Source organism: Amia ocellicauda, chromosome 7, assembly GCF_036373705.1.
Source record: "Amia ocellicauda isolate fAmiCal2 chromosome 7, fAmiCal2.hap1, whole genome shotgun sequence".
Classification (NCBI taxonomy): domain Eukaryota; kingdom Metazoa; phylum Chordata; class Actinopteri; order Amiiformes; family Amiidae; genus Amia; species Amia ocellicauda.
Window position 1 is genome coordinate 7,000,199 of NC_089856.1, and position 23,364 is coordinate 7,023,562.

The 23,364-nt window shown below is 36.4% G+C and overlaps 1 protein-coding gene across 4 annotated transcripts in view; it reads right to left on the bottom strand.

Annotated features, from left to right (window-relative positions):
- Positions 1–437: 437 nt before the first annotated feature.
- The window catches only part of LOC136752643 (cAMP-dependent protein kinase catalytic subunit alpha), a 45,380-nt gene continuing 22,453 nt past the window's right edge, over positions 438–23,364 (bottom strand). For all 4 annotated transcript variants that reach the window (XM_066708133.1, XM_066708132.1, XM_066708135.1 and 1 more), the window contains exons 2-10: positions 17,618–17,679; positions 12,666–12,794; positions 11,471–11,569; positions 10,310–10,392; positions 7,583–7,709; positions 7,168–7,263; positions 6,386–6,508; positions 4,410–4,574; positions 438–1,218 (exon numbers count right to left, since the gene is read on the bottom strand). In XM_066708133.1, coding sequence (XP_066564230.1) covers positions 1,093–1,218; positions 4,410–4,574; positions 6,386–6,508; positions 7,168–7,263; positions 7,583–7,709; positions 10,310–10,392; positions 11,471–11,569; positions 12,666–12,794; positions 17,618–17,679 — 1,010 coding nt within the window. In that variant the 3' untranslated portion in view covers positions 438–1,092. The remainder of the gene's footprint in view (positions 1,219–4,409; positions 4,575–6,385; positions 6,509–7,167; positions 7,264–7,582; positions 7,710–10,309; positions 10,393–11,470; positions 11,570–12,665; positions 12,795–17,617; positions 17,680–23,364) is intronic.

Here is a 23,364-nt window from a genome sequence, read left to right on the forward strand (position 1 = left end):
TGGTCCATGAATTCATTACAAAGTATAGAAATCATCAGGTTGATTTTCAGCATATTCTGATAGCACCGAAATTACCTGCATTAACACAGTCAGTGATTATTTTTAAAATATACTGCCTAATTTTAACTTAGTTCTCTCAATTGGTTGACAGAAGACGTATAACCAATATTGCTAACCCTTAATATAGTCAGTCATACCCATCTATATACAGACAGACAAATAGGTAGGTCCACATAGAGAGAGATGCACAAGTAATTTGTTTGCCCCTCGCCAACCCCTTATTTAAAGATTTTTCTTTAAAAATCCTAGCTAATATCTGAACTCTTGAAACCAGTGGAGTGTCCTGCGCTCTCATGATGTGGCCAGCGCAAGCATATTTTTGGGAGCTGAACATTACATTGAGAAGCATTTATATACTGCATATACAACTTGGCAAATTATACTAAAGATGGTGTAACATTTTAATGCATTTGTAAATTCCCACCCACTTCATGTGTACAGACATTCCGGAAATCAAGCAGTTTGCATTTGAATTGGATCTTTTGAAAGAAATACATAATGCTAAGGAGGTCGCTACAGAGCACGGTAACAATAAGCAACAGAAGTAGGGCAAGATTTAATAACTGAACACCACAGCACTGCTTTCTTCTATTAAAAAAAAAAAAAAAAAAAAAAAACAGCCAAAGGGTCATCTGTCAAAATGGCCTGGTGGTGAAGGGTATTTAAAATTATCCAGATGCATTTTGGTTGAGAATCTGAAATCGAGTCAGAGCAAAAATAACTGAAGACAGGGATAATCAGAATTCTTCTGGTACACCAATCCTAGTCACGACACACTTATTATATCATGGCAATGAAGGTGCACTGCACACCTTGACTCGTTCTGCCCAAACTCCAAATCCCTCCCCGTTATGAAAATGTAAATACAAATAAAATCATAAAATAAAACAAAACAAAAAGGCAACTTTGCTGGCTTGCAATGATCTCCTCTTTTTGCGCTGGTGTATCTGGTTTTGCTGTTGTATGTGAGAGAGCAGAGCTACCCCCGTCACCACAGTTTCTCTCTATTTCTTCCTCTATTGCTCCAGTGATTTAGAACTCGGCAAACTCCTTTCCACACTTCTCAGTGAAGGAGACTCTGATCTCCTCTTCCTCGTAGTCATCAAAGTTGCTGGTGTCCCCAGGCCCCTTGCATTTAGGGATGAATGGAGCCTCAACCTAGGTGCAGAAGACACGACAAACATTGGTGTAGGGGCGGTGCAGTTTTGTACTTAAATGTTAGGTTAAAAATTTGTGTAAATAACGGCAACTTTTTTTTATTTGTAACAAAAGTTAACACGGGTATTGAGTGTCACAAGACTTATACCAATTTTGCCAAGGGAAGAAACCAAGATAATAAATATACCAAATATAGAATTTATTAATGATTATTAACTAATGATGTATTGAATGTTCATTAACAGTAACTGTTATTAACTATTTATACATTGCTTAAATAAGTGAGTTAATAATATCAAGTGTACTCTCTTCACTGTCATGTTGTCTGGTATGGTTTGGTATCTCGTGAAAGCTGAGACTCTCTGCTCTCTAATGGTGTCATGCATTCTCTGATGCGAAAATAATTGTGTTTTGTTTGGCCACTTGGGTGTGTGTTTGAACAATACCTAGACACCTCTCACAAACACCCTTGTACTGTGGATTCCGTTTGTTTATAATATACACACACACACACACACACACGCACACACACACACACACACACACACACACACAGTGAGAGAAAAAAGTATTTGATCCCCTGCTGATTTTGTACGTTTGCCCACTGACAAAGAAATGATCAGTCTATAATTTTAATGGTAGGTGTATTTTAACAGTGAGAGACAGAATAACAACAAACAAATCCAGAAAAACGCATTTCAAAAAAGTTATCAATTGATTTGCATGTTAATGAGGGAAATAAGTATTTGACCCCTTTGACTTAGTACTTGGTGGCAAAACCCTTGTTGGCAATCACAGAGGTCAGACGTTTCTTGTGTGCAAACCTGGTGGCCAACTACATCTCAGGAGGGATTTTGTCCCACTCCTCTTTGCAGATCCTCTCCAAGTCATTAAGGTTTCGAGGCTGACGTTTGGCAACTCGAACCTTCAGCTCCCTCCACAGATTTTCTATGGGATTAAGGTCTGGAGACTGGCTAGGCCACTCCAGGACCTTAATGTGCTTCTTCTTGAGCCACTCCTTTGTTGCCTTGGCTGTGTGTTTTGGGTCATTGTCATGCTGGAATACCCATCCACGACCCATTTTCAATGCCCTGGCTGAGGGAAGGAGGTTCTCACCCAAGATTTGACGGTACATGGCCCTGTCCATCGTCCCTTTGATGCGGTGCAGTTGTCCTGTCCCCTTAGCAGAAAAACACCCTCAAAGCATAATGTTTCCACCTCCATGTTTGACGGTGGAGATGGTGTTCTTGGGGTCATTCCTCCTCCTCCAAACACGTCGAGTTGAGTTGATGCCAAAGAGCTTGATTTTGGTCTCATCTGACCACAACACTTTCACCCAGTTCTCCTCTGAATCATTCAGATGTTCATTGGCAAACTTCAGACGGGCCTGTACATGTGCTTTCTTGAGCAGGGGTACCTTGCGGGCGCTGCAGGATTTCAGTCCTTCACGGTGTAGTGTGTTACCAATTGTTTTCTTGGTGACTATGGTCCCAGCTGCCCTGAGATCATTAACAAGATCCTCCCGTGTAGTTCTGGGCTGATTCCTCACCGTTCTCATGATCGTTGAAACTCCACGAGGTGAGATCTTGCATGGAGCCCCAGACCAAGGGAGACTGACAGTAATTTTGTGTTTCTTCCATTTGCGAATAATCGCACCAACTGTTGTCACCTTCTCACCAAGCTGCTTGGCGATGGTCTTGTAGCCCATTCCAGCCTTGTGTAGGTCTACAATCTTGTCCCTGACATCCTTGGACAGCTCTTTGGTCTTGGCCATGGTGGAGAGTTTGGAATCTGGTTGATTGATTGCTTCTGTGGACAGGTGTCTTTTATACAGGCAACGAGCTGAGATTAGGAGCACTCCCTTTAAGAGAGTGCTCCTAATCTCAGCTCGTTACCTGTATAAAAGACACCTGGGAGCCAGAAATCTTGCTGATTGATAGGGGATCAAATACTTATTTCCCTCATTAACATGCAAATCAATGTATAACTTTTTTGAAATGCGTTTTTCTGGATTTTTTTGTTGTTATTCTGTCTCTCACTGTTAAAATACACCTACCATTAAAATTATAGACTGATCATTTCTTTGTCAGTGGGCAAACGTACAAAATCACCAGGGGATCAAATACTTTTTTCCCCTCACTGTATGATATGTGGAGATTCAGCAAGCTATATATAGAGGCGTCTTCTTTAGGGGATGTGAAACATTACTGATACTCAATTCAACCCATTTCCTTTCAAATGATACCATCCATATGCATGTGATGCAAATATTAACAAAGTTATGGGCTTTTGAAATTGGGCAAGTCCTTTTAGGAGGAGGTCAGCTGAAGAGGTTAAAGAATATTAATACAGAGTTTTGGCAGAGACATTTGATATGCTATTCTATGCAGTGGGTTAAAATATTTTGCACATTAAATTTAAATGTACCTCTGAACTAAGGGAAATCTTAATGGTTTTGACTGTACAAATGCTGTCCCAGTAAAGATCAATGAAAGCCACTTGTTTTATGCTGTGACTGAACCAAAAGGACCACAATTGTGACCTTCAAACGAGACAATTGTATACAATAAAATAATAATAAAAGATACATACAGTACAGTATGGCAAAGTTCAAAAACTGCATTGAAAGTTCTAGTGAGGTACCATAAAGGTTCCTCATTAGCATAGTTATTGTGTAAGAGTTTCTTTGCAAACAACTTCCCTGTGACCTGAACAAGGAATCAGCAACTGAGAAACACTATAAAATGTAGAGCACTTTAAAAAAATAGCTTAGGTATCTTTTCAGTATTCATGTGTAAACTTAAAAGCCATTATGTCACATTAATACAATCACTTTCATTATGCCACTTTGTGCTGGGGATGTGTCCTCAAGAGTGCTGTCCGTTTGCTCAAAGTTGCTAGAGAAAAGTCGATCTACCAAACTATAGCTCAATATGTACTTGTTTTTTCTCCAGAAGCAGGAAGAAATTTCAGATAAACAGGTGAATCAAGGATACACACACTTCCAGATTGACACTTTGAAAGTGATTCCATTGGAATAATAACAAATAATTTAAAAAAAAAAAAAAGATTGGCAGGATGTGAACAAACAGGAAAATACAACAAGATATATCTTAGGTTTTTGGAACTTCTCCATTAACTCCTTCCTCTGATCCTGTCTCCCCGATCAGTGTTAATACTGCTAGGGTTACCTTTCTCTGGTAGATTGCGATCCAGTCCGTCGTGGCAAACCATTTGTGGTTTTTTATGTCGTTGACTGCGTTCTTAAGGTTCCCGAAGCGCTTGGTCAGATCCACCTGCAGTAGGTTCCGAAGGAGGTCCTTCAGGTCAGAACTAAAATGGGAGGGGAACCGAACCTAGGTAGAGGGGGGCACACAGTAAAGCCTTTTACTGAGGTCCAGGCTCCGGCCTATATAAGTCAGCAAACAGTTAATCTTTTTCACTTCCACACTGGAATAATGGTATTCTCTAAATACTTATGCACACCTCAGCAATCTTTTTAAAGGACTTTTCTGAAACATGAAAACAAAGACTTTAAAGTTGGTTCTATCATCAACACTGGTTTATTCTTTGGGAATTTGTGCTGTTATAAAAAAATGCACACCGATATAACACTGTACTTGGCTTCCAGGAATCATTATTTATTACATTATTCATTAAATTAAATAATTAATGAAAATTAAATGTAATAAGTTGTGGTTGTAACTGCAAATTTTAGATTGAAATAAACTAATTTTGCTAAAAGAATATCCAATGGATATGGATATCCTGTTTGCAGATGCAGTGTGGGAATTAAAATTGTAGTCAATTGCGTCTATGATAAACCTGCCATATACTACAGAAAGGATTCCTAAAGACAGATAATATTGTGTCCGATAGCAGTGGTGTACGCAATTATACATGCAGGTAGGGCTGTGCGATATGACGATATATATCGTATGACGATAGAAAAATGTCTATCGTTTCATCTGCTCTATCGTTTATATCGTGGTGTCGCAAATCCCAATCTTTACGGCAGTATTTTTCGTCATTAGGATGCTTTGCGTTCTTCCCGGTTCTTCCACATGTGTCGGATGCAGGAAGAAATGTCCATCAGAAACGCAAACAGACATGGAGGAGAGTGAACTGACAGAATAACCAACATAACCAAGAGATACTTTAATGCGCAAGCGCTCTCGTCGCCGGGCTAAACTCGAGCTGCAAGCACCCCCCACCCCCGCTAATTTAGACCGATATAATTTGTATAAAATTAAAGAATAAAGTTTGTTTGCATTTTAATAAATTGGAAAGCAATGCAAACAGATGCACAAAGTTGCATTAGATGGTGAAGTGGTACAACAGTTTTTTTTTTGTTTTTTTTTTAATTATTATTTTGTATTAACACATGCTGTGCCGGCAAGTAGAATCGAAACGGGACAGTCAGAGAAGAAATGTCCCTGTCTAGCAGATGTTAAATGCACCACTATAAACCCGGATGTGGTAGAATCTACCTGAATCTATACCTTTTACAGCGCAGCATGTGTTGTGTGATTACTATTACTTGTGTTATTGTTATGTGACAGTAAATTATATATCCCATAACAACATAACACACGTAATAGTAATCACACAACATTTGCGCTGTAATGTTGCATTATATATATATATATATATATTTACAATGATATAGTATATATTTACAATGACAGTCTGCATGTAGTATTTGTTAGTTTTGCATATTTAATGATTAACAAAATACTTGTAGTTTGAATGTCTTTGGTCTTACAGTATTTTGTAGCTTGATTGGATGAAAACAATAAATTATATATATATATATATATATATATATATACACACACATATATATATATCGTGTATCACCCAAACTTCTAAAAATAGAGAGATTATTTTTAAGTCATATCACCCAGCCCTACATGCAGGTAACTTTACATTGCTTTAGAATTAGGATTAATTAATTGCGATACTCAATGAAAATGTTTCTTTCAGTTCTTTCAAGCTACCCTGGAGAGGTACTTTGAGGAAGGGACCATTTTCTTGATGCACTGAAGGGTGGATGCTAATTAAATAAATGTTATTACATATCATTTCAGAACTGCATTATCTGTGAATGAACTAACCAGTTCCGTTTGCAGAGGGTTGAACAGAATACATTTGGAATCTGACTTACCTTCCCAGACACTATTTTTTCATAGATCTGTATGGGTTGGTCTGCAAAGAAAGGAGGATATCCTGCTGCCATCTCATAAATCAATACACCCAGGGCCCACCAATCAACTGCTTTATTGTAACCCTGTAAAATAATTTCAAACTTTTAACATCACCACGAGCATGACAGAAAATAACATTACACTTAATATAAGCTAACAGGATTGCCAAACTCACACAAGTTTGGAGGCAACTAGCACCCATTTCAAGTTGGCTAAATATTTTGAAAGAAAATAAAACACCCTACAACAAATATATATATATTTTTTTTAATATATTGTTTGCTTACTTAAAAGCACTGTTTGGCCCCTTCTAATATAAATACATTTTGAACACACTCTGGCCCGGTTTATAATTGGTCTGGTAACCATTACTGACTCCAGAGTATACAGTCAGGATAACATGGCATTTGGTTTTCACACACAAAGAAGTATCCCCCGAGTATCCTTTCCCGAGCTTATACATTTTTAAAAAGACTGTAGGTACAATTAAATCCGGTTTAAAACAAGCTTTATTCATTTAACTTTGCCTAATTGGTAACTATTTTATCATGTTCTATTCTAAAATCAAATGGCTACACTTTAAGGTTTGATAAACATTGGTTTTAATAATTGTCAACCTTTGAGATATTTGTCTATGAAAAATCTAAATCAAGTAAAGATTATTGTAGTAGTAATGGCAACTGGTATGTCCCCATCTGCCTCTACCATCTGTGGTGTGGGGTCATCTTGAGAGGGGTCTCACCTTGCTCAGGATGATTTCAGGAGCCAGATATTCTGGAGTGCCACACAGTGTCCAGGTCCGGCCTTTCACACGCTTGGCAAACCCAAAATCTGTTACCTGGGGAGCAAAAAAAGGGGTTATTCCAAGGCATCCACTTACTTCATTTTTATTTTTAAGTTGTTCAATCTCTTAATTTACACCTGCTTAAAATTCTACAACAGACGCTTACTCCAACTTTTTTTCTTTTTTAACCTCACTGCCTTATGTTGAAAAAAAAAGAAAAGAAGCAATTGCATAGTGATTATTTTGAATATGTTAATACTATTCCAAATTTTCTGCCCTACTCTCCTCTTTCAAATCAAATAAAATAAAATCCTAGCCTACATTCTCTACCGAAGTGGTGGTCTCTTAAATTGAAAACTATTGGTGTCCTCACCTGTATGTAGCCTTGTTGGTCTATTAGAAGGTTCTCTGGCTTCAGGTCTCGGTATATGAGGTCCAGTGAATGCAGATACTCGAAGGTCAGCACAATTTGGGCAGCATAAAATCGTGCGTGAGGCTCACTGAAGGAATAAGGCACAAAGTTAGAAACCATTACCATTAACTGAAGCGAGGACAACAGTACTCAGAAGGCAAGGCCATAAGCACTTTTACACTGCCATTTCTGATCTGGATCAAATGCATCGGTATATTTGATCAGGATCAGTGGTGTCACGTTTACACTGCCATTTGATCAGCATCAACTTTCAGCCACCACAGGGGTCCATGAATGCGAACTAGCATGCAAGTACAAACTTAATTATATGCATATATTAGATTAGTCCTTTAGAACACAGCTATATCAAAAAGTGTCATTATCTTGTTACAAACGCACTTGCATATATTTTTGCAACAAAGCATTTTAAATAAATATACACATTTATTTTTTACGTAATAGGCAAGTTACTTTTTGCAGTCAAAATATTTTAAAATTAAAATACAATTATATATTTTTTTTCTCTCTTATCTCGTCTCTTATCTGTGCCACTGACATCTGCCTCCTGCCATTAACACAAACACCACCGCACTAGCTTGTAAGTCCAAATTTAATTATATGTAGATTAAATTAGTCCTTCAGAACTAACCAAAGCACTTGCCTATTTTTTCACAACCAAAGCAAATAAAATAAAAATACAATTCTATATTTTTGCCAATATAAAATAAGCCATTAACTGTTAATTTTAATAAGGTTTTATTTATAATACGGGCAGTAGGGAAGTGTTCTTTTATCTGCTCCACTGATGTGAAGGCCTTTTGTCTGCCGCCTGCCTTTAAAACACACGCCACTGCAGTGCATGCTGGAACTTGAGCCGGTCGAGCGTTTACACTACCAGGATCAAATGCTACCGATGCATTTGATCCTGATCAGAAATGGCAGTGTAAAAGTGCCTAATGGCTGTTAACGTGTGAAAGTGCATTTGACCGAAACTGAAGTGACAGTATGGGGATCTCTTACGCTCTTCCGTTGTGGCAATAATTTGTGCCAGTTTGTGACAATATTATTTTAAGCATTTTTCACACATTCCAGATCACTACACACATGCATCAGGCATTCGAGCATTCAACAAGGATTGGAAATATTCACTTTGTTTATGTATGCAAATGCTGATGGTCTCTGAATACACTGACATTTATATATAGGAAACTGAGTAGCCAAACACTAGAGCTTAATTTTGTATAACATTTTCCATAAAATAAATATGACAAATGTTTTCAACCTAAACTAAACACCCATAGACATGGCAATAAGAAGGCATTCATCCAGAGGACCTGTTCTAACAAGCACTATTCTATTTTGTCAGGTCCTTCCAATAACATGATGTAGAGAAATTGTGTTAAGATTTCTTATGTACTAAAGGCCTGATTTTCCAAAGTTGAGAAAATATTAGTTTTTAAATTCTTAGGTAATTCAAATAAGACCATTTAATCGTCCAGAGTACATAAGCTAGAAGAACATAAGAAGGTTTACAAACGAGAGGAGGCCATTCGACCCATCACGCTCGTTTGGTGTCCATTAATAACCGAGTGATCCGAGGATCCTATCCAGTCTGACTTGAAATGTTCCCAAATTTTCATGTTCTACCACTCCAGTTCCCTCAGTCTCTCAGTAGGACTTTCCCTTCAGACCTGGAGTAAGTCTGGTTGCTCTCCTCTGAACTGCCTCTAGAGCAGCGATATTTTTCTTGAAGTGTGGAGCCCAGAACTGTACACAGTATCCAGATGAGCTCTAACTAGTGCATTGTACAGTCTGAACATTACTGCCCTTGTTCTCAATTCTTTTGACAATATACGCTAACATTCTGTTTGCCTTTTTTATGGTTACAGTAATTAAAAACATATGGAATGCCCTTATTCATTAGTAAATCTGTTACCAGCATTGGAATGTCTGTTATATTGATCATCATTACCACAATGCCTTCTATCAAACTGAGGGGACAACAATGCGTTTCTAGAGACAGGGTAGCAAACATCTGGAACGGTTTACCAGATGCTGCTGAACCACATTCTCTTTGATCACTTTACAAAGGACTGGACAGTGACATTTTGACAGGGAAACTTTAAACATCCCCCATAACATAGTTAAATCCATTATAAATACATTTAAAGAATATGGCACAACCATGACTGTCTAGCACAGACCATTCACTGTTACTGAGTGATCGGGCAAGGAAGTTGGTGGTCAGCGAAGCCATAAAGGGGCCTAAAGCATGTGTAAGACATAGTAAAGATGTGGCACAAAGGTTCTCTCGTCAGATGAGACCAGAATTGAACTTTGTGGCCTAAATGCAAAATGTGCAACACCAACACTGCTCATCTCCCCGAGAACACCATCCCCACGGTAAAGCATTGCGATGGCAGCATCATGTTATGGGGATGCCTTTCATAATTTGCATGCATTTCCAATTTGGATTATAGATTTAAAATTAAGGATAGATAACATGTAGGCTATAATGTGCAATAAAATTTAATCAGAATTCCTGTATATACCATAATTAAACAACCTGTATTCTTAAAAAACGATGATCACATTTTTTGTGTTAAATTGTAAGGTTTTAGGTTTGAAGTAATGAATGAGGGAAAATAAAAATATATATAAAAAATTGATTCTTTAAGCACTACATACCTAAACCTGCCAATTCTCCTTAGATGTGAAAACATCTCCCCTCCAGGAACATACTCCATCACCATGTAGAGATTAGTGTTGTCCTGTGAAGAAGAATGAAGAGGAAACATTGTGAGTAGCTGACCCTTGAAGGGAATGTAATGCATGGACATTTATTATGTCCTCACAAGGTCAAAAATAAAATGGCAGTTCAACAGACTTTCCTGTTCTGCACGTTCGGAAGTGATATGTGCTGGACTGTAAGCCTACATTTAAAATCGCTACAAAACTGTCACTATCATATACAGCACAGCTAGTCAACAATGTTTCCCACCATGTTGATGGAACACAAATTTGAAGTCTGGGAAAGGTTCTAAAACACACCCTTCCTCAGAACTGGTTCACATATTGATGGAGGAATGTGTATACCTCTAGGTATTATGAATTATGGACTTTCTAGGCACTTGACCAAGGAACAATCAAGTCCTCCGTTTCCGAAACACAGCTTTAGGGTTGTTGATTAATGATACACAGACACGGGGTAAATACATTGTATTAAGGACTACTATGATAAGTAATGAAAATTGATAGATTAACTACTTATATTTTAGATGCCTAGAAATTGAAAAAGCACTCCTAAATAAAAACCCAGCACCACCGGGTTACAGTACAAGGGTAATGTAATCTAATTTCGAAAAACAAATTATATTAAGAGTTCATTATGTTACTTATTGTAGTCCTTCTCAAGTTAATAGTTCAAGTAAAGGTATTGACTGGACTAAATCATCAAGAGCTCAGATGGGCCAAAAAACAAAAGGTTAGGATTTTGACATGCATAGATACCAGTATACAATATATTGTTAATAATTCCAGTTTGATAACACAACCATAAATATACAAGATATTTAGAAAACTGCATCAGATTTTCAGAACAGCATCTAAATCAGGAATCAGACAAAGAAAATCCTATAATCATGGGACCATGTGACCTCCAGCCAGAAATCACTCACCCGAGTAGTTTTGACATGCATCAATCAGGTGTATGGAGACATTCAACCATTGGGTAATGGGGAACACTTTTCAGTACAGGTCAATGTAAATGATATAATAAACTCCATAATCCCCCCCCCCCTAAAAAAAAAAGACTAGCTTTCAGGCTGCATATGAAATGGTTTTGCACACCTTGAAGGAGTACTCCACTCTGACAAGGAAAGGAAAGCTCACTGCTTGAAGGATTCTTTTCTCATTCAGTGTGTGTTCAATTTGTTTGAGCTTCACCACCTGAAAAGAAGAGAGAAAAGGGAAAGTGAGGGGGAAGCAGCCATGCCAATTGAGATTTGAGACAAAATGTAACAATTCAGAAGCATTTTTTATTATTTATTTATTTTTTCATTACTTCATGACAATTTAAACTGAACAAAAATATAAAAAGCTGAAATGAAAGATCCCTGAAATTTTCCACACGCACAAAAACCTTTTCTCGAAAAATGTGTGCACAAATTTGTTTACATCCCTGTTAGTGAGCATTTCTCCTTTGCCAAGATAATCCATCCACCCGACAGGTGTGGCATATCATGAAGCCGATTAAACCGCATGATCGTTACACAGGTGCACCTTGTGCTGGGGACAATAAAAGGCCACTTTAAAAGTGTGCAGTTCACACAGATGTCAATCGCACAATCCCTCAAAACTTTAGACATGCTGACTTTGGCAACAGCTCTTTTGGACATTCCTAGAGAACTGAATGCTAATTTCTCTACATAATTTTTGAGAATTTGGCAGTACGTCCAACCGGCTTCACAACCACGTACCACGCCAGCCCAGGACCTCCACATCCGGCTTCTTCACCGGTGGGGTTGTCTGAGACCAGCCACCCAGACAACTGATAAACTGTGGTTTGCACAACTGTAGAATTACTGCACAAACTGTCAGCTCATCTGTGCACTCGTGGTCCTCACCAGGGTCTTAACCTGACTGATTACACAGACTTGAAATCCATAGATTAGGGGCTAATTATTTCAATTGACCAATTTCCTTATATGAACTGTTACTCAGATAAAATCTTTTCTGCAACAGTGTACAATTGTCAGTTTCTGGTTTTAGAGGTTACATAAAAAAACAGAATACTTGAATCTCCCAGAGAATCTTCCCCAGCAACTTTCTAAAAGCAAAATCCAGTTTCATAGCAAACTTTTGCCTCATAATTCGAATACCTCTCTGTGCTAGCTGAATATTGAAAGATAATGTTCATTGTAAGTCCCTTGATTGTACAAATTTTGATTTTTAAAATAAAAAAAAAAAAAGTCTAATCATGTGCCCCAAACCATACTGGGAAATCCCATTCTTCTGAACGGACTATGAGACCAAGTGGACTGACCTTCTGTTTATCAAGGATTTTCATGGCATAGTGCTGCCCCGTATCTTTGTGTTTCACAAGCATGACACGGCCAAAGGATCCTGTTCCCAAAGTCTTCATCCGCTCAAACTGGTCCAGGGAGGCCGTGTTCTAGAGAATAGAGAATACAAAATAAAAACAAAAAAAAGCTATTACAATCCAAAAGAATCTGGATAAGTACTTGTCACAATCCCTTCAGACAAAGCTTTAAACATAACACTGAAAAGTGCAGAAATGTTCTACAGGTCATCTTTTGAATACAAAAAAAGGCAGATTAGGTACAAATTCTCATTACTCATTAATATTTTGTTCCTCTAATGCTTTTGGTTATCCTTGGCCATAAAACCAAGATGCATAATTTTAATTATGGCACTACTTTTTCTGTCTAAGCTGTAACAAATCATATAACACATACATATTTTTTAGGTGACACTCTCTCGCAATCATAGATAATTATTCTTAAAAAAATACATTTTTAAAATATCATCCTTGTCACACTAATGTTTTACAGATATGCAGGGGGGTAGCATGTTAACAGCTCAACAATTATATTGGACCTGCTGGAGTAGCCATCCATCTCATTTTTTGTGAACATCCATTTGTTGTATTTTATTTATCAGTTGGGATTTTCTCTCTGGCCTCCCGTTTTAATTTTTAAGGTTTTTATATACAGGAACCTTCATAGTGAATTATGCCAAATTATAATTAGTTAAGATGTCATGGTGTAACAGTGGAAGTATTCAAAGTTCAATACATTTCAGTTTTTCTCTGTAGAAGTACATTGTATAACAAATTGGGGGAAAAAAAAAAAAAAAATCTGGTAAGTTAAGTCAATTTCACATTCCAACACTACAAACCAAAAACAAATGTATATTTAAAACAAAATGTAAACATTATAAATACTGAAAGGAATAGCATTTTTAAATCAATGTCTGAGAACAGTTTATTTATCTTCGATTTACATCACTGGGATTGGGAGTCTGGTTCCCAACTTATGAGTAAATAAAATCGGTTCATGAACAATGTCAGTGCTATCATCTGAGTAGAGGTGAAATGGTTTTGTTAACTTTTAGTCTGTGAAAGCCACACAAGTTGGGTTCTCATCTCCATACCTGTTGTTTCCATTAGAACAGTGCTATATCCATTTACATTTCATATGAACATCAACACAATGTATAACCACTAGATGTCATCACCGCCACAGACAAATAGTTTTGACTAGTCTCCCTAAGTGATTTAGGGAACTACTGGTTTAGGAAATGATTTAAAAATGAAGAACACTTTTCTACAGCAAATGAAGTTATACACACATTTGTGTTGTAAACATGCATTTGTATAATGTGGATGAGATGCAGCTGAAATTGAAATTTCAACATATTTTAGATGTAACATTCATATTTAAAATATAAATTAATTGGTTGGTTCAAACATTAATGCTCAACCCATTGTGAAACTAAACTGATGAAGACCAAACCGCTTATCAAATCACACGTGAACATTTCACAACTTACAATTGGCACTACCAAAACAAAGAACTTGCATAAAAGCTGTAAGAGAATCACAGGTCTCTCATCAATAAGTTTTTTTTTTTTTTTTTAAACCACTGGCCTGCTATTGGCTTGATGCCCTTTGGGTGTTGGACCATCCTTGATGCACACAGGAAAGAAGTTGAGTTTACAAAACCCATCAGCTTTGCATTTATTGACACAGTCAAACCAGCAAGCCTGGCACCTACTACCATACCCCATTCAAAGGCACTTAAATCTTAAGTACTCAGATTGAGTGGAGACAGTAATTACGCCGCTAATAAACATAGATCGACTCCAGTTCAGGGGGCATCAGTGCTACTGGTAATGAAAGCGACCATTTTTTGCCAGTGTGCTGAAAACATTGCGAGTAAAACACCAGGTCCAAATGGCACCATACTGAATTTTACTCTACTGATCAATATGCAATTGCTACTGCACAGTACAGTGTACAATAGCACAGGCACATCAAATGCAAAATAATGATTCATGGACATTATCAGTGGAGGAGTACTTATTGCAATGCTATACATTCGTTGTGCAAAAGTATTCACGTGGAGAGGGCTGTCAATAGGCAGTGTGAGGTATGTGCTCATTCACGGAAAGTGGAGAAACGTGTCCTGTGTGGACTGTACCGTGAAGACAGCTGCCAGGTATGCAGGCTAAATATATAGTAAATAGTTTATTGAAATCTAAAGATACAGTGAATACAAGCATTGAATGTTTTGGAATAGTTTACATGGTTTTGAACCCATTTACTTTCCTTAGTAAACTTATTTTTTTTGGATAAATGCAATAGTTATTTTTGAACAAAAAATATTGCATTTGAGTATTATTCCACAATTCATGTTTACACTTCTTTCATTTGCATATTTTATAGAGTTATTTATGTTTTGACTGTGCAGTATACATGTTTAAAAAAAAAAAAAGTCATGTTCATATTTCCATTTAACTACTCCATTTGTGCCATGTAAATGTTGGATTTGATATTCATGAATAAAACCCGAGTTTTATATGATTGTTTGCCTTTCATTATCATTTCATCTTTTGTAGGTCGTTCGAAATGTTGGCACTTCTAGTGTTAAATCGGTCTCCTCCCTTTCATCTACACTGATTATAGTGGATTACACAGGTTACATCAATAAGGTATCATAGCTTTCACTTGGATTCACCTCATCAGTCTATTTCATAGAAAGAACAGGTGTTCCAGATGCTTTGTATATTCAGCATACATCTCTTTTTGTAATGGTAATCTGTTGGTGCTAGTGCAAATAAAATATTGGGGTCTGGTTTTAAATCTTCAAGAATCTTTTCCCAATATATTTGTATAACTTTGAATGACTGAAAGATTTGTATGTTGTGCTAGGGATTCCCCAGTTCACAGTTCAGAGGTTAAAATCAAGACACAAACAAGGAAGAACTACAGTTTTCAACCCATTCAATAGTAAACTGTGCAGAGTTTACCACTGCTCTGTTTAACTGTAGCATATGGACATATCAAGCTGGAATTCAAAACAAACCATGTTGTCATTACACGCCCAAAGATTGTACCAGTCAAATCAACCTGACCTTCAGTACATGAACAAGAATATTAGGTGTGTAAACCTTTGGGCCTATGCAAGCAAATACATGCGAGTCATAATTATCACTGCAGTTACCCGAAACACTACATGATCACACTGTATAATATCACTAAGGAAAATAACACTTACTACTAGATAAAGAAAGTTGTTCTTGCCCTAATACATTTTTCTCTGTCCTGGTAAAGGTGTAGAGAGGACACATTTGAAATAAACATATAAATGTGTTCTTGTTCAGTGCTAATGCAGCATTTGATACTTTTTAATTTACATAGGAGCTAACCATGAATGAGAAAAAAAAAAAAAAACGATATTACAAAAACAGCCAAGTGGAAGGGTTATGCATTCAACAATGCAATAGTGGTGGATCTTAAAAAGTCAAAGGTCTACCAATGTAAAAAGTTTACACACTAATAAGCAAACGGCAATGGGTGGCATGAAATTTATATAGTGCTGCTTGAATTTTTTAAGCTCTAAGTTGACATGAAACAGTGACCCCTCAGGCTTACAACTGTGCTTATGAGCCTGCAGTGTCATCTTTGACAGGTGCATTAATCCACCCTACAATGCTACAGTTCTGACCTTTTCGTTCTACATCTAGTGTTATTTATGTGAAATACTGCATTATCGTGAAATAGTGAATTATTGTGACATACTGGTCTCTTTATTTTGGACTTTCTTTTGTTGTGGTCTGGACTAAAAGGTTCCAAAAGAAAGTAAGATATTACCAATTGTATTGCTGCATCTGTTAATTACACTTACATTACTCTATTAAACTTACTAATGTGAGCTTTTTGGTTATGTGTAATACTCATAAATGACTGAAATTTATTTTGTTTGAAAACATGATTCATGATTATACATTTTTCCCCCTAATACATTTACAGACTATTGTTGTAGTAAATGTGACAGAGGCTTAAAACATAATCCATAGCACACACTGACTTTTCCACCAGCACCCGTAAGACTCCCATGAAAGAGTATATGAAAGATCTGTTAAGAAAATATTTTAGATCTGTAAAGAGTACAATCAACAAAAGGAAGAGTAGAATAAATTAAGTCTAATACAAAAAAACAAGACAAAAAACAGACAAGTAAGTTCAAACAAAAGCAAATAAAGTAATACATTAAATTGGCACATTAGTACAAAAACAATTCATAGACAATGCCACATCATATTTTCTCTGCACAAATTATACATTTAATTGGTATGGATGTTAGGTGCAACATCTCATGTTACACACAGTGTACACCTTTATTTCAGTTACTGTAAGCATTCGATATTTTCACTGTACACACAGGAAGCCTTTTATATTTGCTATACGTGCTTTGTTTACATTTTGGCATAACAGCGAGAGTGATCTTGTTAATCTATCCCAAGAGGAGCTGTGAGAGCATTTGCAGGTTGTGTTCTGGCAAGTATTTTCTTTATTTAATACTGCAAGAATGTGACCACTCCCACAGCATTGTTGTTCAAAACAAGATCTGCGAGAATGTCCTTTGGTAGCACAAATCATTAAGATTTGATACCATGCAAGTTGAGTGGGGCGAAATCCATTTGCAGTAATGCAGCGAATGTCTCTGCGAGCGATTTGCAGCACAAACTAAATCAGGCCCTAGGTTTGCAGTTATGTTGCGTATATTTCTTCTAACTTGAATTATGGGTTTACCATCTCCATGCTGGCAAAGTTGGTCTTGTAAGTTAGCCAGTTGGTTTGATATTTACACTTTAGATGGCTGGCTACTCTATGTAACTTGATGTTATATGGCATTGAAAGAAGCCTTTACAATGAAGAGCAGTCATTTATGTATCAATTGTTTAACCTACCTGTGCTGGATTCTCCCATTTTCTAAGGAAATCTTCTTTGGCTTTTGCAAGAAACTCCTTCACTATAATATAAAAGAACAAGAAAAAAGCATTATACAAACAGATACACAAGGCTCTTATTTAAATAAATAAATAAATAAAATATATAAATACAATCTATCTTTATTTGGATTTGAATGTTATTTGGATTTGTTAAATCAACTTAGCCTAAAGGCAGACACATTATAAGTAGTAAAACATGCATTAGTCTTTTTCTCACACTTCAAATCTGAAGACTTATAGCTAGGCACTGGATGGAGTGACAACACTCTCACATGTTATCACAGTCTCTCAGACTGCTGAAAAAACACAGGGGTCATTATTGGGAGTCAAACACTGACCCACTTTGAGACCTAACCAATTTCCTTTTGGCACATTGCCAATTGCTTCATTACCAAACTACCCATGGGAAGACTTATATTAGACAACGCAGCCCAAATTTGTTGGGAAAAAGTGGCTTGTATTCATATCTGAAAAACTCAAACCAAATACTGGATTGTTTATGTTGTTGCAAATCTCCTGACTTAAACATAATTTGATACATTTGTTCAATATATTATACAACTGGAACACTCCAAAATCAATAGTTTTCTGTACTCCTCTCAGCAAGCAAATTACACACAGACTGTTAATGGTAATGACAAGGCCTATATTCGTCTCCATTCCCTTTATTCCACAGTCTTACCGATTAAATATTACTCCACATCACAATCACGCATCCAAATTTGGTTTTTCAAAATCTTAAATTGGCTTCAAAAATAAAAACAAATAAAATAAGACAACAGTAAAAGAAATCAGTACAACAAATGTCCTATTTTCTTTCAAAAAATAAAAAGATGTAAATAACTTAGAATACAATACAGTGACACACAAACTACTAGACTATACTTAACTTTAGTAATTTAAACAGATTTGTCCAACTATATAAGAAAGTAAAACATTTTGTAATATTGGGTACAATACTGAATTAGATAATTAGCTAGTATAAATTTGGAATATGAATTTGAAATAAGCTGCAGGATAGTGCAGACTTGAGAATAACTATGAATGTGGTTTAAAATAGACCCGGACCGATAGTTTTTTTGGGTCCGATACCGATAATTGGGAAGCTAAAAATTTCACGATTACCAATATATCTGCCAATTTACTTTTTTTTTTCTTAGCATGCAAAGAAGTCATTTTCTAGCATGGATCCCTCAAATATCTCCGTCAGAGAGAAATTGTCAAATATGCACTGAAGGCAGGATTTTTATATTTTATATAAAAAACGTAACATTAATTTTCATCATAAATAACCACAAATCAAACATTGTAAAAAATAAATGAAATAAGTTTGAATAAGGGAGAATAAAGGAGAATGTATGTTCTATACATTAGAACAAAGGACATGGTATATGAGCAATTTCACACAAATAGAAAAATGTGCATGTTCTGTACATTAGAGCAAATAAGATAGTGTTAAGTGCTGGTCTAGTTCATATTAGCATTTTACACATGCAGGTTCTCTCAGGTTCACAAGTCCTGCTCAATGCTCAATACTGCCGATGCAACAGTGGCAGGTTAGAACACAGGCAGCACAGCTGGATTGGTTTTCAAAAATGTATTTAAAAATTCCCTCGAAAATGTAACTTATTTAATACTTATGTTATTCGTATTGCAATACGTTTCACAGCGAAAACACAAAACTGAAAACAAACTATACAACATTGTCTGAGAGATGCATTTTTTTTACTCATTTTCTTTAGATGTGTTACTGTTACTGAGCTTGGTTGTTATTTATAGATATCCAAGTCTTCAGCAATCATTTACTTTATTTTAATTACCATTATGAATTTTGAAAAGTGATTGAATTAACTTTTCATTAAAAATGCGACTGTCATAATATACAGTAATCTTCAGTAATGAGGAAAATAAACAAATCCATGGATACTCAAATGCAGCGCAGGTTTCAAAAATACTTTCTATTGGTTTTGAGGGTTTTAGTAAAAACACATGTTTATTGGTTTATGAGCCCTGTGTTTCTCAGTGAGTGTGCATTTGTTTCTCACTGTGTTCAAACTAAAGCACCATAATTGTTAATAAATAATGGGAAATACTTATAATAAACGTCAGAAAAAAACAAGTAAACTTATTTATTGTCTGAAGTCTGACAAAGGATTATTGTAATTTGAACAAAATATTTAGCCAATAGTTTGAAAAAAAATATCGGTGCATGATCGGTGGAATATGTACCGATACAGATATTTCTGTAAAAGGCCTGTATTGGACGATAATATCGGTGCTCTAATATATCCGTTGGGCCCTAGATTAAAAGTTTAATATGTTGGTTGTGTATTTAGACGTTTGAAACCATTATAGTGCATTTTCCTTGACAACATAAAATATATAGGCTAGTAAAAAAATAAAACATTGGAAGAAAATGGGGATACAACTGAATTAGTTTAAGAAATCAGAAAAGCATAGCAATATGTAATACTCTTGCACACAGAAAAGGAAGTTATGATTATGGTTATGACTTTTCATTGTCATTAAGCATTTTTTTCAAATGTGTCCAACATAGCCAAGATAAAGAAATAAAGAGAACATGAATTGGCTGCTGTAGCTTCCTACTTTCAGAATATCCAGATATTACTAACATCTCATAGGGTGCTCTCTCTCTGGTCATACAAATTCAACAATCAAATGGCAGCACAGAGGGGCAAAGATACTGTGAAATCAAGCCTCCTAAGCAAACGTAACAGCAAACCGAAGGTAAAACTAGTTAACCAGCTCAGTTAAAGAGGCACAATGCATTTACAGAGAGCCTTATATTGACATTTCCAGTGTTCTGTGATGACAATTCTCCAATGGAACCTTTCTTTTAACTGAACTGCTTTTTAGCATATTGAGAAAGTGCCCGGAACCTCTTTATGCAGATCATGCAAGGTGAACGACAGTCCTCTGTTGCAGAGTTTTGGCAACATTTCTTCCATTAGCTTTGCCAAATTCAGATTCCACTTATTGTTTTATAGTTGTTTCCTTGGATGTTTTTTTAAATGCAGAGTGATGTTTCTTTATTCTATTAATCACTGTTTGAAATTTGTAGCACTTGGTTTAGAACATTATACATTCTTCGACCATAGACCTAATAAAATACTAAATCAAGAAACAAAAACAAACGAGTACCAGCATGACAGTACTATAGCAGGGCTCTACTGTGCAAAAACACATAAATGGTTCATATTCAATGCTAAAATGAAAAACAAATGCAACAAATGTTCAAGACGTAGATACACTGCTGTACAGTGGAGCCTCGTGGAGGGCAGTGGCACAAACCAAGAAAGGGGCAATTCTAGCAAAGTGCGGTCCGTGGGGGCAGGGGACAGAAAATGGGCACCCCTGCCGCCCCCTCTTGTTTTTTCGTTTATGATGTACATTTATATATTGAATTCAATATGTATGACCAAAATAAAATCAACGATTAATTACGTTAAGATTTGAGTAGATTTTAATAATTGACGTAATCGCAACCCCGCTGTTACGGAGGGCTACTGTATCTGTAATTGTGTTTTAATGAGGCGACTAATGCCAGCTAGTAGGTGATTGGATATGGTGCCAAATGACCCGCTGCAACACTGGGGCATGAATGTAATTCACGGGTAGTTTTCGTTGCCTTCTCGGTTAATTGCGACAATAAACAGAACTGCATTTTGCTACATTTTCTAACATAATAACGATTAGTGTAAAGTATTGTTATTATCATGATCATGTCAATGTAGTATTTCCTTATAGACTTGTAGAACACCCAAATTGTATTTCACATTCGCACATTATTTTTACTCACACTGCCCTGTATAGCCTATCAAACAAATAAAGCAAACATCTGATTATACACCAACATAACCATGAATAATTAAGCAAAATGTATTTATAAAGGTTCTCTTGCCGAATGCATAAGCCTCTTTTTAGGGTTCATCTTGGGGAATACATACAGCTTATACACAATTATCTACAGGAAGTGCTATGACTAACTTAAAAGGATTTGGATGGCTAGTGAATGTACATTAGTACTAATTCCATACAACTGAACAGGTATTCTGCATGTATTTCTTCAAAACACAATGAGCTTATGCGAGAGATTGTACAACTTGTCTGGAAACCTGGGAATGCATTAGAACACATGGGTTTCTGCCAGCTGGATACAAATCACTCTTGCACTGCTTCACACATGGCTCTACATGAGCGACTGCCGGACGGCCCGATGCAGGTTGCACGTTGCGTCAGACAGGCTTCTTTACAATACTGCATGCCGGCGGTGCAAGTGATAATCTTCCCTCCTGGAATTGGCACATGTGTTCACATCAGAAATGGTTAAGCAACCTACAAAGTATTCATTTCCGATGACCATATTTGGCACTCGGCAGGTTTGCAAGACTTTTTAAAAAAGCAATTATGAACTTTTCAATTATGAGCATCATCTACAGAATGTAGCATCTCCTCACTACTGAGCTTCGAGTCCAGTCCCTTGCTGGTCAAAACTAAACTATGGCAAATCTCATCCGGATTCTATTGTTCTCTCTCTTGCAAAGTTAATTTCTCCCACTGCTCTTTTCACCATGCTGTGCTTTCCTACCCACAATTTAATCTCCCCATCAGTGATGTGGTAAATTTCATGAATTAAACTATCCAATTAATTATTCAGTTGGATTCCTTTAATTCAGTTCGTGCTCTACACCAATTAACTCAATTCATAATTCCAGTGGGGTCAATTCCACCTGTCCAACACCAATGCAAATCACCTCTGTACATTAATTCTTTCAATTAAATTCCTTCTACAGATCAAAACCTTAAATTCCAAAATCGTCCCATTCTAGATTCAATTTAAATGCTATAAAGATCAACTAAAATTTGAATTAAATAACTGTCATCTGAATGTTTTTTATTCATATACAGAAGAACACAATCAATATTGAATAAAATTATTCCTGGCTTCACTTTATTCATGAATCGGAACTACGGACAGGTAAATCATTTATACGACAATTTTTCCATAAAAAACTATTCCTGAAAACTGCACTAGATGGCAGCACTATGAATGGCGAACAATAAATTAATAAGAATGTCTAACTTAAAATGGGGAACAAAAAAAGCACACTGACACTGCCAACAGGGAGAGAAACACTAAAGTTGCTGGAGAGATTCAGAACTCTTTGGCTTGTTACAAAACTATAGGGAGAGGAAATAAATGCTGCCCGTCAGCTGACTCTTGACCATTTCATCAGTACACCAACCCATTGCCTTCAAGGGGCCAAGAAAGTCACTGAAGGAAAAGAAACGCATCCCTGTTTTACACACGTTAACATCAATTCAGAATATTAATAAATGTACATTAATATATGTACTTAATTTATTTAAGTACATAGCATTTTAAGTACACCATCTTGTGACTAATAACACCATAAGTTGAACATGGGAAACACTGTTAGAGCTAATACCAGAAAAGCCAAAGTTATCCTCTTCATTAATATAATTTAAGACCGGTAACTTCTTTCAAATCAAGATAAATAAAATCTGAAAGGAACTGGCACAACTAGGCATTTTAATAACAGCTACAGGGTTTCCCGCAGGTATATTCAAGCCAGCCACAAATCAGTGCCGCAAATCAGAAAAGCAAAATCAGGTTTGAAGACAAAGTTGTAAATTAAGTTTTGCATACATTTAGCCTGTAC